Genomic DNA, 13,239 nt, shown 5'->3' with positions numbered 1-13,239 from the left:
TGCTACACCAAAGAAACACGCAGTCTTACCACCACCACCACCCGCCACTGCATTTACCGGTAAATTTATTCATTTTTGAAAGGAGCTATAATCCGTGCACTGCTCTGGTTTCACCAGAAGCGGCTTAGTCATGCTGGCCACATGATCCAGAAAAACAGTCTGTGGACAAACGTCGGCTGCCTCGGCCAGTAAAGCGAGATGAGCGCCGCAACCCCAGTCGTTTGTGACTGGACTGTCAGGGGTCCTTTACCTTTTAAAATCACAGTACTTCAACATCATGCATTGTTTACCCCATTCCATTAGTTTCACAATAGAACAAATGTTAGCAGCACATCCAAGTGGTACTATCACCCCTGAAGAATTAGGTCCAATCTTAACTCTTTTATTAGAATGAAATAGAGAATGTTACTAGATGCCCCAAAGCTAGAAACAATTTTTTTTAAAAAAAATAACTAAAACTTTTACTTGTCTTGCCTGGTGGTGCTTAAGCCCATTTCATGAGGAGTGATGCTGGTATATTTTCTATTTCTTCTGCAGAGGACAGTTTAACTCTACTGCAAAGTTTGTTCAGCCTACTTGCGTCCATGTGTTGCATCCTTGTGCCATTCCTTCCCCCCAGCCCTGCAATCCAGGAGGTATTCCATTAACCACTGTTTCCCAGTACATCTGAACCAAGAAATGGAATGTTACCAAGTCTGTAACAAGCCATGAACAAACTTCAGACTGGTTTAAGATCTTGGCTTGCTCCAAGCAAAGTATGCAGGTTGAGCTACAAAAGGGAAACTACAGTTAAACTATACTTAAACTATAAATGCCTGACATATGCACATCCAAACCATGCCATCATGCCTTGAAAATACGTTTGTTTTTTTTCGGCAGTCATGATGAGTTTACACGTCACCACTAGATGTCGCCATTAATTAGATTGTTTATACTATAGTAATTCTAGTTTTCTTCCCTTGTCCTGTCTAATTGAAATGAGCATACATTGTCCCTTATTTGTTAGCCTTTCATATATTATGGGCAATTTAGACATTCAAGCAATCTGTCGGATAAGAAACCTATAGAGAGGGTTCCTGTCACATTTCTTTCTTGTCTCTCTTCCTAGGGTAATATCTCTTTCCACTCCCACCCCCACCCCCCCGTATGCAGTCATGCAATTACACCTTTATATTACACAGTTCCAGATGCCTTTGTACTTAAACAAAACCAACCAACACATACTATATACAAATTCTTAATTCATTCTATAGATTTTAATCCAGTTACGCTACTACAATCAAATTCAAGTTCATCAGATAAATATCATGCATTTAAAAAAATTAATCATAAGCCACTAAATCAAATCCAGAATTCATAAAGAATATAAATATTCATTAATTATGTAGATAGATTCCTTCAGGTCAAAACAAGTCATTCAAGTATTTGTGGCATTGATGTTTTAATTTTTACTTCCAACATGTTGCTTCAATCAGTTCTATGACTAGGGTCATCTAACTCATTACTCATGCAAATAAATCAGTCATTAAAATATATTTTTAAGTTCTTGTAGCTACTTCCCCAATTAAAATAAAACCCAGCAGTAGAATCAAGTTCTCAAGCATCCAAATTCATCTATCTCAAACTTTTATTAATTAGCACATCCATCAGAACTTGTGTGCAATCCAACCCCTCGTCACTGACTTAATGGAGTAGAAGGACCAGCATACCATTCTAGGTGGTGGTGGGAAGCCTTCTTCCCATTTACTCCATATCTTCTGTTGCTGCCTTCAGAGTTCCTCAGCATTTGTTGTTGTTGTTTAGTCATTTAGTCGTGTCTGACTCTTCATGACCCCAAGGACCAGAGCACGCCAGGCACTCCTGTCTTCCACTGCCTCCCGCAGTGGAAGTTTGGTGAAACTCATGTTAGTAGCTTCGAGAACACTGTCAAACCATCTTGTCCTGTCGTCCCCTTCTTCTTGTGCCCTCAATCTTTCCCAACATCAGCAAAGCAGAAGCTTGTGTGTTACTCACATCTGTTCCCCATTCCCCCCTCAGCTGAGATGCTAAATTATGCTACTGCAATGTGGATGGGTTCAAAGCATTACCCCAAGATAATCATAGTTCTCCCAAAGCCACCACTTTGGATTCCAACAGAAATCAAACATACACTTTCTCTGTCTTTCCAGCTTGCAGTTCTTCCAGCTTTTGGCTCACATAACAGGCCTTGTCCTCCATCTGAGTTTATGGAGGGGCAGCCTCACCCAGATCCACTTCCTTTGTTCCTCCCTAATGGCCCATCACTCAGGTGATCACCTCAACAGGAAGCTAGCCTGGCTTATATTTTAACACTTGCAGGTTCCAAGGGTTAGCAAGGTCTCTACATACATCCCGCACCTCAAACTCATAACAAAAGTTAATTATGATTAGCTATACTTCAGTTCTGACAGCAGCATATGTATTAAGAAAGAACAGTGTCAATGGGGAAAAATGACTGCAATGTATTTTGTATATAAATAATTTATAAGTCAAGAAAAATGCAATCAGCTTAATTAACTGTCACAAAAAGGAGACTAATTAGTGTCTTGGTAGAGGTGTTTTATTTCTTTGGGATCAGATAGGAAGCATTTACTATAACAAGATCAAGTGTCCCTGAAACAGAAGGGATGGAAGGTTGAATAAAAATCTTGGAAATGGTCCATGTGCCTCTAAGAATGGTAAGATGGTAAGAATACAATCTTATAACAAGGCACAAGCTGCAGATAGCAATAATCTCTCCATCATATTACTGGTTATATTATATAAGACCTGGTAAACATCGGTCCCTCCATTATGTGAAGTAAGATAGGCTGGAATTAGAAGCAGGATCCTTTTGCTATAGTGCCATTTGAATAAAATCTAACTGATGCAAAAATGTACCACCCTCACTTTTTCTTCATTATTTTAAAATTGCATTTGAGAGTTCTATTTCCTTGATGTGATATTGTCTTCTCCCCAAACATGACTTTTTAGCTATGTGATTCAAAGCAATGCCCTCTTAAGCACTTGTAAATTTTGGTCAGAGTAACAAGTTTTATACGCTTGGCTTGGCTACTGAAAATATTTATCATGGTCTTATTTTATGAAATATGTGCTTTCCCTTGGAAGAAGTTTATTAGAAATGTGTTAGTAAGGATGTCGTTTGCTGATGATCTTTCTAAAACTGTTTATTTATGGTCCAACTATGTCACTTTACATCTAATGTAGAGATGTAGGGATTCTGGAGCTACTTTAAGAGAAAAGGCAAGGAGGAAGTTATTGCCAGCAGTCCTAAAGAGCATCTACCATACTGCTAATCCATACTGGAATGCTGACACTGCTGTTATGTTTTATTTTATTTTATTTTATTAATGCCAGATATCAGGTCAGAAAAAAGACAGAAAAATTGCTGGGATACAGTGAGTTGGCATCAATATCATCTGGATGCTCTGTGAAACCTGAATGAACAAATTTTGTCTATTCCCGGCTAATTGCCTAATATAGAAGCATCTGATATGGTGCTCATCCCCATAAGAACCTTGAAGTACAATTAAAGTGGTTGCTAGACACGAGACTTCAACAGAGGAGTCTGATGCATCTGCTGCTCACTCTTGTAATAATGCAGATATAATGAAAGGCCTTGCTGAGTTTTCTCAAGTGGATTTATTATTCAGTTTCCAATGAATTCCAAGCTGCCCTTGCAAAATAGCACAAGTACATCTCACCACCACTTCCTCCTCCTCTATAATCATTAATAAAAGAAGAATACATTTTAAATCTTCTTGCTGCTGTCAAGAGGATGTGGTTTTTGCCTATATTTTGGAAGCAATATTTTGGAATATTGTGCTGTTTTTGTTTCTGAACAAAAGGTTTCATTCAGTGCTAGCCCCCCTCAGAGTAGAAATAATAGTAGAAATAAATAAATAATAATAATAATAATAATAATAATAATAATAATAATAATAATAGTAATAAATTTATACCCTGCCCATCTAGATGTATTGATGTTAATGGACATGCATAACATAGGTTTCAATATACTCTGAATATAACTTAGTTGAATTACAACCCAGTGCTCATTACTAAGCTATGCTTGAGTCTTAGCGACCAGACTCCAGAAATGCATCAGTGAGTTGCCCTTTCCTCTCTCTGGCAACTACCCTTGGCCTTGACCAGCACAAAGATTCTGAGTTCTTTGTGGCCTTGGGATGTAGGAGAGATGTTTGCCATGTCGTCTTCAACAGCCAGGGGAAGAAGGGAATTACCCCTCCTCCCTCTTATCTGTAATTCACAGAGAACTTGGGGAAAGGTGTTTTTCTGTTATCACTGGGTCTTTTTGGAAGACAGAATCTTACCTCGCTGACATCTGCAAAAGCTCAGCATAAGGAGAGAAATCACACACCCTTCAGGAGGACTGGGTCGATGGCAACCACAAACAAGGGCTGGCAATGAATAAACCATGCCAAAATCTGTGAATCCCTGTTAGCAACCAAATCAACAAGGCAGAGCTGTTTTGTTCATTACCAGGGAGCATTTACAATTGAAAGCAGAAAAGCTGTGCAAAACATGTCTGTTGAATAGAGGAACGAAACCTCAGGAGTAACATTACCGGAAAAAATGCATGCACACAAGCACATTGTAATCACATCAGCTTATTCCCATGATGCTCACAACATTTGCTTGCAACTGACTTTCACTCATCAAAACCAAACTTGCTGCATGTCTAGTGGTCTTTGTTTTGTTTTGTTTTGTTTTGACTTTATATTCCACTTTCCTATAAACACCTAATACTGAAAACAGTACAGTGGTACCTCGCAAGACGAAATTAATTCGTTCTGCGAGTTTTTTCATCTTGCAAATTTTTTGTCTTGCGAAGCACGGATTCCCACGTGGTATTAACGGTTTTAAGAAAAAGGAAACAAACTTGCAAGACGTTTTTGTCTTGCGAAGCAAGCCCATGGGGAAATTCGTCTTGCGAAGCAACTCAAAAAACGAAAAACTCTTTCGTCTTGCGAGTTTTTCGTCTTACGAGGCATTCGTCTTGCGAGGTACCACTGTACTCCATAACTTTTGTCAGCAGTGTTTCCCGTGCTTTTTTACAAGGCCTTCCATGCATATGACGAAACTGTGAATTTGTTCACCAATAGGGTCATCCATATTGGAAACTTGTACATATTGGATAGCAGCAGTCTGTGATCAACCTATAAATCTGGCTAACATGAAGTTATATCTTCCCTTGCATCAGGCACCTGCATCTAATGGCCTACTTCACAAGTGCATGCAGATCCCTTGATGATGGCTGACTGTCTGAACTGGCTCCACTCTGAAACACTAAATCTGAGGTGACACAAGATGGAAATTTTACCTATGGCATTTGACCTGTGTAGGGTCATTTATACATACAAGTCATTACTTGATGCTTTGAGATTTCAGATTATGCATGTGCAAGCATGAACTGGCCCAATGCCTCCAATAGCTATTTAGAATTAATTCACATAATGGCTTTTGTACATATTTTCAAACTAGGTTAACTACTTCTGCATCTTGAACTAACCTACGGTGAGTGGGCAAGCAAATGGGTTCATGCGCCAAGATCACCTGCATACATTAACATCAGCAATTAGAATTTTGCATTTGTCCAATGACACACCAAGAATCAATCTGGGCATATGGCAAACACATTTCCACAAGTAATTGAAAAAAATCGAATTCAAATGAAACTAACTGGCAATATACTTTCAAAACTTTCATGTGAATTTATGGTTAATTACAATATATCTTAAATTTAACTGAAGTGCCTGTTGACAAGCTACATTATTTTTTTCAGCTTCAGTAAATTGCAAAAGGCCTTTCCAGTTGTTTTCTTAACCAGAAAACCCAAACCCTGCATGCGGACTTCTCATCGGCAACTCTTGGCTGCGGTAAGGCCTGGGTGCTGACCAGATGGACATTTGACCTGATCCAACCATGCGTCTCTTATATTCTCATGAGGCAATGCATTCCACACATGGCTGAATAACAATTGAAATAAATAGCATATTCTGGAGTCTAGGTAAACTTGAATTGGAACTCAGGGTAAGGAGGCTGCAATGATCAATATTTTATTAGGGTGTTTCTTCTAAAAGCTTAAGTGGAAATGTCTAATTAAAAAAATGCTAATGTGAAGGTATAGCCTTTCCTCTTCTAAGAGGCATATCTTATTCCCTCTTATGTATCTTTTTCTTTTCTAAAAGGCAGACAATGCAGGTTCACCACATACCTTCCTAATATGAATAAAATATTTGGTTTGCTATTAAACATATGCAAAGAAACTCAGCATCAAGAGAAGCATGTCTGGAGATGTTAAATACACCTTAGCAAACGTCTGGTAAAACATGTATAGTTGTCATCAGGAGACCCAACTTTTAATGTTAATTAGTGTTGTAGCTGTTAACACTTGCTAGATATATTTATAGATTATATAAATCTGCAAAGATATATTTCCAGGGCTCCGAGTGGAGGGCATTTGCCGTACGACATGGTTGAGGCTCATCTGGAGAGCCCATCGTACTCCTGCATGGCCAGGGGATGGGATAGCTATCTGACACCCCCTCTCTGGCCACAATGGACCTTTCAGGTATGAGCAGGCAGCACCCACAATGCCAATTGGGAGCAAGGGCATGAGAGCTGTGCTCAGCCTGCCCCTGGCCTATTTAAGGGAGCGGCCAAGTGCAGGCTGCCATCTTGGTTAACTGTTGAAGGATTTTCTTATTCATCCATCCACCCACCCAGTCTGTTAGGAGCCCGCCCAGTGGAGGAGTGGGTGAGTTGCATATGGACCTTGCTATGGTTTACTCAGATGTCTTATTTGCAGCCAGGGAGAAATTCTCTCCTGCAAGCAAATTAGCTGGCTTGCAGGTTTTCACCTATCTCATAGCAACTGTCACAACTTTAAAGGATAAATAGCCTGTTAGAGGGGTCCTGGAGGGGTGGCTGTCTGGGAATCCGCAGGGAGACCAATGGGCCAATACCCCCCTCCCAATGGTGGCCTATGCAGGTTTGTGACACCTAATCCATGTTGGGGGTGACTCCTCATGGGGCTCCTAAGCTGCCTGATGCTGGATACATGCCCAATGCCTTAGCCAAACCTACTATTTCCCATAATCAATAAAGTTGTGGCCTAATTGAACCCAATATCAGTCTCCTGTGTCCATACATTTAAGCCTCCTTTGCACCAGCCACTAGGGCTGGGTGATATCTGGTTTTCAGCATCGTGATGTATATCAACAGCTAAACATAGTGATATACTGATATATCACAAGGTCTGAAATAAGGATAGAGCTATGTAGCAGCATTGGCTGGCTTCACAGTTTCCCCTGCATTGTGATTTTTACTGGTGCCTGCTCTTGTGATTCATTGCCCATTGCAGGAGGCAGGGGAGAGCTGAGCCGGCAGAGTTAACAGGGGCTGCAGGAATCAAGAGAAGCACTGGCTGGCTTCACGATTTTTCCCACATTGTGATTTTTGCATAGCACACACACAAACATATCATAATTTGTGATATATCTCCAGGTCAAAAAAACTGAAACCAATATCATGATATGGACTTCAAATCTTTTTTGGACTATATATCGATATATTGCCCAGCCCTATTAGCCACAGTCATCATGCACCTTTGGTGACAATGGGTGCCTCCAAATTCATATGAGGAACATAATACCGCAATAACCATCTTGTTAGATCAGAGCAAAGGGCCCACCTAGACACACCTTCTGTTTCTGACACTGGCCTGTCATAGGCTCCTATGAAGCTCTGTAGTGGAACATGAAGGCAACAAGTTTCTCCCATTTGCTCCATGACATGTCAATCAGAAGTCACAGTGCCTCGGGAGAGTGATAGCTCTATGGAGATTGGTCCTGAAACCCAAACACGAGGGTACGCAGGCACAACCTCTAGAGCAATTTCACAAGCAATGTTTTAAAGTATCTAGTGTATCACTTTTGAAGCTATTGATGCAACAATACAAAATGGAAGCAGGTCATTCTTTAATTTACGAAAAGGTCCATTGACTGGCTTTTTTAATCTGTTGAAAATTGACAATAGTAACTGTGGGCATTTTCAGATATGAAATTAAAAGTACTTTTGAGCTTCACTGCCTTTATCTATATACATGTGTTAATGCTAATAACAGTAGAAAGAAAGTGGATGAGAACTCTTTATTCTGAATTTATAGCCTAGCCAATAACTTTTGAAATGTTTTTACATGCGCAGTTAGCACTCATATGTTGGTCAACAGCACACAGAATTTCTCTCCCACATTAAAAGCTTTCATACAGGACACAGGGCAGGAGAGACTGAAAATTGTTTTATATCATATTGCTTCACAGTATGTTGTAGAGCACCTTCAGAGCTATGACTGGCAGGTAGGGTCTATATTTATGTGTAAATGGAAGAAGCTTAAATGCACTGAACATATATAAAAGGAATTCAAAACTCCAAACCAGGAACATACAAAGCACATTTTTTTACAGCTCTATCAATTGCACGTTTACTTGGAAGTAAGCCCCATTGAGTTAAATAGGCCTTACTCCCAAGTAAGTGAACATAGAATGGTATCCATGGGAACTGTGTAGGAAAATATCCTGCAAGTTGGGAACTAGAGTATGAGGTTTATTCAAGATGAACTGGACCACCAGAAAAAATGAGATCTTGCATTTGCAATCTTAGAAATAACTTAAAACCTTTCTCCAATTAACAAAGCTAGCAAATCCCTCACCACCCCAGAAATACAAAGCTGTCTCTCTCAAAATAAAAAGGTCTACACAGTCTCATATACACAGAAAAGCATTTTGCAAAGTGCGCCCGCCCGCCCGCCCCCTTGTAACCTGTGATATTAATATTAATACCATTAACCAATTTTATTATGATTATTAATTCACGACGTGGCATATACAGTGCTGTATTCTCTTCCCAAACGATGAAGAAGTTACCACCGTCTGTACCTGATCAGAAACGCAGGGAAGCGGAGTTAGCGTCTCCTCGCCCCTTAAGGAGAAAATGTATCCCTTGGGAAGGCAACCAGTTGGCCAAGTAGCTACATCCACCCGGAGATTATGTTACCGAGGGTAAAAGGGTCTGCATTTCCCACCTCGCGGGGTCCCCACGACTCCCACTTGCCTGGGCTCCGCTGCCTCTTCTGGGGGGTCGGCGTCGGGCGCGCCCTCCTCGCCGATGTCGGGCAGAGTGACGAAGAGCAGCTGCTTGCCCGCGGGCGCTGCCCAAGCCCCGGGCTCCCTCGGCAGGGACGGCGCCGCCGCCGCCGAGCGCGGAGAGCTGTTGCCTCCGGGGGACTTCGCCGCCGCCGCCCCGCCGGGAGCGCTTCGACTGGCTGCCGCTATGCTAGACGAGCCCCCTGCGGGTTGCAAGGCGGCGGGGCGAGCGGGCAGAGACCCCAGCGGAGGCGGAGGAAGGGGCAGCAGCGCCTTGGGCGGAGGCGCGCTGCTGGAAGGGGCGGCGGAGGCGGCGGTTGGCGAGTAAGGCGGAGACGAAGAGGAAGAGGGCTTGAAGAGTTTGGCAAACACGGTGCCCAAGTCGAGCACCGCCACCTTCATGGTGCCGCCTCCGCCCGGCCCGAGGAGCTTCTCAGCGTCTCCGCGGCAAGAGCAGCGCCGCCGCCGCTTCCCTCAGGGACTCGGGGAGCGAAGGAGCGCCTTCTTTCACTCAGCCGCACGCTCGAGCGACGAGGCGCGAGACTCCGCCGTCGGAAGGCGGGAGAGTCTCCTAGTCTTGCGGCTGCCTGGGGCCTGCCTCGCTCGCTGGTGCCGCCGACGGAGGGCGGGAGCGCCCGTTGCTAAGCTAAACAAAAAAGCGAGCGAGGCGCCGGCAATTGGGCACTTAGGAGTAGCAGCAGCTGCTTCTGCAGCCGCGCGCGCCCTGGCAGAGCTCGAGGCGTCGGGAAGGGGGCGAGCAGGGAAGGGGCGTGCGCACGTCGGCGCCACAGCTCTGCCCAAACAGAAACCTGCAGGCTTGGGCGGGAAGCCCTGTGGTCCCGCTCTTCATTGTTTCTTTGGAGGTACTACTTCCCATATATTTTAAAGTATATTCCACATAGTTTCGGCCCGGTGCTGTGTAGACATTTCCTTATTAGTATGTAAAGCTTGGTAAAAGGCCTAAGTCTCACAAGAAGCAAGTGACGAGGGTCAACTGTTTCTCCCTTCGGACTGCAGGTGAAGGGCTGGGATGTCTGAATATGTTCTTCCCCTTTACAACAAATAACTCCCTGCCTCTAGAAAGCCATATGCCTCTGCAAAGGATCCCAGCCAAGTCTTCTCATTCATTAGCAGACTTGTAAGGAATGTGCTTGGAGAAATATTGTAAGAATGTGAGGCCTCATCCTGAGGCGGTACAGTGGAGTCTGCCTGTTTACAGTGGTACCTCGGGTTACATACGCTTCAGGTTACATACGCTTCAGGTTACAGACTCCGCTAACCCAGAAATAGTGCTTCAGGTTAAGAACTTTGCTTCAGGATGAGAACAGAAATGGGGCTCCGGCGGCGCGGCAGCAGCAGGAGGCCCCATTAGCTAAAGTGGTGCTTCAGGTTAAGAACAGTTTTAGGTTAAGTACGGACCTCTGGAACAAATTAAGTACTTAAGCCGAGCTACCACTGTAGCTTAAATCTGCTTAAATCCACTGCTTAAATCTGTGAGATGTTCCCATTCTAAGTGTGCCACGAGCTTCCAACCCTTCAAATATATTTTATCGGATGAATTTGGCAAGAGTAGGTTTGAAAGTCTGTCGTTTCGGGATTGGGTGTGAGTTTTCAGGAAGCCCACTTTTTTTTGCTTCAGCTTCCTTCCCTGGGTACATGGATCTGTAGCAAACTTTGTTGACCCATCATGTGTGAAGAAGCCACGGGAGTTGTTTACACGTTAAAAAATAATATTCTTATTCAATATCTATGAAGAAAAAAAATCTTTTATGTAAGTTGCATATTATTTAGTATATCAGTGAATAATTGTGTATGATGTGAAACCAACGACCTAGATTAAAACACATCCGGCTGTATTTAAGTGCCATAGGAATAGAAAACTGCTAAGCATTTCGCTCAGAAGTAAATCTGAGTTCAGCAGAATTCATTTCCCTAAGAAATGTGTTTAATAGCACAGTTCTGTGCATTTTTACTCAGAAGTACGGCCCACTGTATTTAAAGGTAAGACAGTGGTTTAAGAGTGGACCAGTGGGCAATTTCTGTTAGACCACATAATACCAACTGGTTGCCTGGATTATTGAAAAGGATGCTGAACAAGTTAGACTTTGGTCTGATTCAGGTGGTGCTTACATTCTTAAATTATAATTTACAATAATACTCAATAATAATACAATACAATAATACAATACAATACAATAATACAATAATACAATACAATACAATAATACAATAATACAATAATACAATAATACAATAATAATACAACACCTTAATTCTGAATAGAACCAGATCATGTATTTTTGGTTTATAAACTTAAAACACGTACCGGTAATTGGATTTTGGTTTTTAAAAAGAGTAAAATACGCAAGAATGATCAGCAGAGTATTGTTAAGAACTGCATAATGCATTTATAGCACGTCTTGACAACTAAACTGTGACACAAAAAATGTGATTACCATTATCTAACAAGCTTTATTTTTCAAGAAAACTATTTCTTGTGCTGTGAAGAGAGCAAAGCAAACTCAAATTCCCAGAAAAGCTTTCTCTTTCTTTTTTAATAGCAGGAGTCTGGTCTTAGAAAAAAACCGCCTTAGAGAAACATATTAGGGAAACAAGATTTGACTGATCTGTATAATCAGTTTATTGTGCAATAAAGATTCAGTGGGCCCAGGGCAAAGTTAGATGTGACATTTGTGCTATTACCAATTAACATGCAAGATTTGTTTCTTTGTAAATTGCCACTAGGAGATGGGGATAGACAACTAGAGACACAAATACCTCCCATTCTGGCATCTAGTGGTACTGATCTCTGTAAATGTGAGAGAGCATCCCATTTCTGGCTTTCAGTATTAAAGCTGCATAGGAGTGTACCTAGGGGTTGGTTAGGTTCGCCCCTGCCAAGGGCATAGTCCCAGAGGAATGCAAAAACCACATGTCTCTGCTGTGGCTCGGAGTCTGCCCACCTGCTCTCTGGGCCACTCCTCCATTGCTGTGGCTGCCTCAACAGAGCAGTGCAAGGGACATACAGCTCCTTGCCAGAGAATGGCGGAAGGGAGCCTAGGTATGCCACTGAATGTGCAAATAGTGAACTGATAGTGTGAATTACAGTGCACTTCTAAGTATGTTTCCTAAGAAATAAGTCCCACAGTATTCAGTGGACATACTTCAAAGTATACACACCCAGGACTGCAGCATTGGCCATCATACATGCGTACAGTATGTTTGCAATGTGGCATGTGAAAACTCCACACAGTTGATCACAAATACGCTGCGAATTTGTGGTTGATATAGCCCACCGTTTCTGTCTTTCCTTCCCACAGTCTCAAGATATTGTTGCCTTTAGTAGCCACGGCCATTAGCTGTGTGCCTCTGTGCAACCAAATGCAGATATTGTCTGTGCTGCAGCTGGCTGCGCATTCAGATGCTATCTTTCTTCCTACTGCTGATTTTGATGGAAGGTGTATTTCATTCATTGTGGCATTCTGAAATCCCTAGCTGGCTGGCAGCATTTACTTTTACTCTCCAAGCAGTTTTCACAATAATTCACACATCCATAAGGAATGTTTGGGAGTGTAGTTGTAGGAAATTTACCATGGTATCAATATTTAAAACTAACTGCCTGAAACAAAAATAAGCCAGTTAGCCCTTCTACATGACAGCGTCCAGGTTTTTGACACATTTCTTTAAAGTTCAAAAACCCAGGAACCGTATAAATACAATACTCTATTTATCAGGCTAAACTAGCCAAATGTTTATGAAAACATTTTTCACTGCATTAGTTCAGTGTGTTCAGAATTCATGGATACATTTACTTTTGTTTTCTAACTAATAGAACTATTTTATTGCAATTTATACTCAATGTGCAAGTTCAACCTTACTGGCCAGCTGGAATTTTAAAAAAATGCACCCCAACCATAGGAAATATTGGAAACAGTTACTTTTGACCTTGGGGTGCCCAGCAGATTCTCCCTGCTCAGTGGATCTCTATGTTTTAACACATATTGCTCATAAAGCTCCTCTAAGTTTCCCAAAACAGCTTTGTTAAGTGGCATCA

At 42.0% G+C, this 13,239-nt stretch overlaps 1 protein-coding gene across 2 annotated transcripts in view; it reads right to left on the bottom strand.

Moving 5' to 3' along the window:
• Window positions 1–10,030, bottom strand: part of FAM149A (family with sequence similarity 149 member A) — a 33,544-nt gene extending 23,514 nt beyond the window's left edge. For both annotated transcript variants that reach the window (XM_081926527.1, XM_081926528.1), the window contains exon 1: window positions 9,154–10,030. In XM_081926527.1, the coding sequence (XP_081782653.1) occupies window positions 9,154–9,587 (434 nt within the window). In that variant the 5' untranslated portion in view covers window positions 9,588–10,030. The remainder of the gene's footprint in view (window positions 1–9,153) is intronic.
• Window positions 10,031–13,239: the final 3,209 nt, after the last annotated feature.

This window comes from Podarcis melisellensis, assembly GCF_964234715.1.
Source record: "Podarcis melisellensis genome assembly, chromosome: 9".
Lineage (NCBI taxonomy): Eukaryota > Metazoa > Chordata > Lepidosauria > Squamata > Lacertidae > Podarcis > Podarcis melisellensis.
Note: the sequence above shows the minus strand (reverse complement) of the source record. Positions and strands in the feature narration are given on the sequence as shown.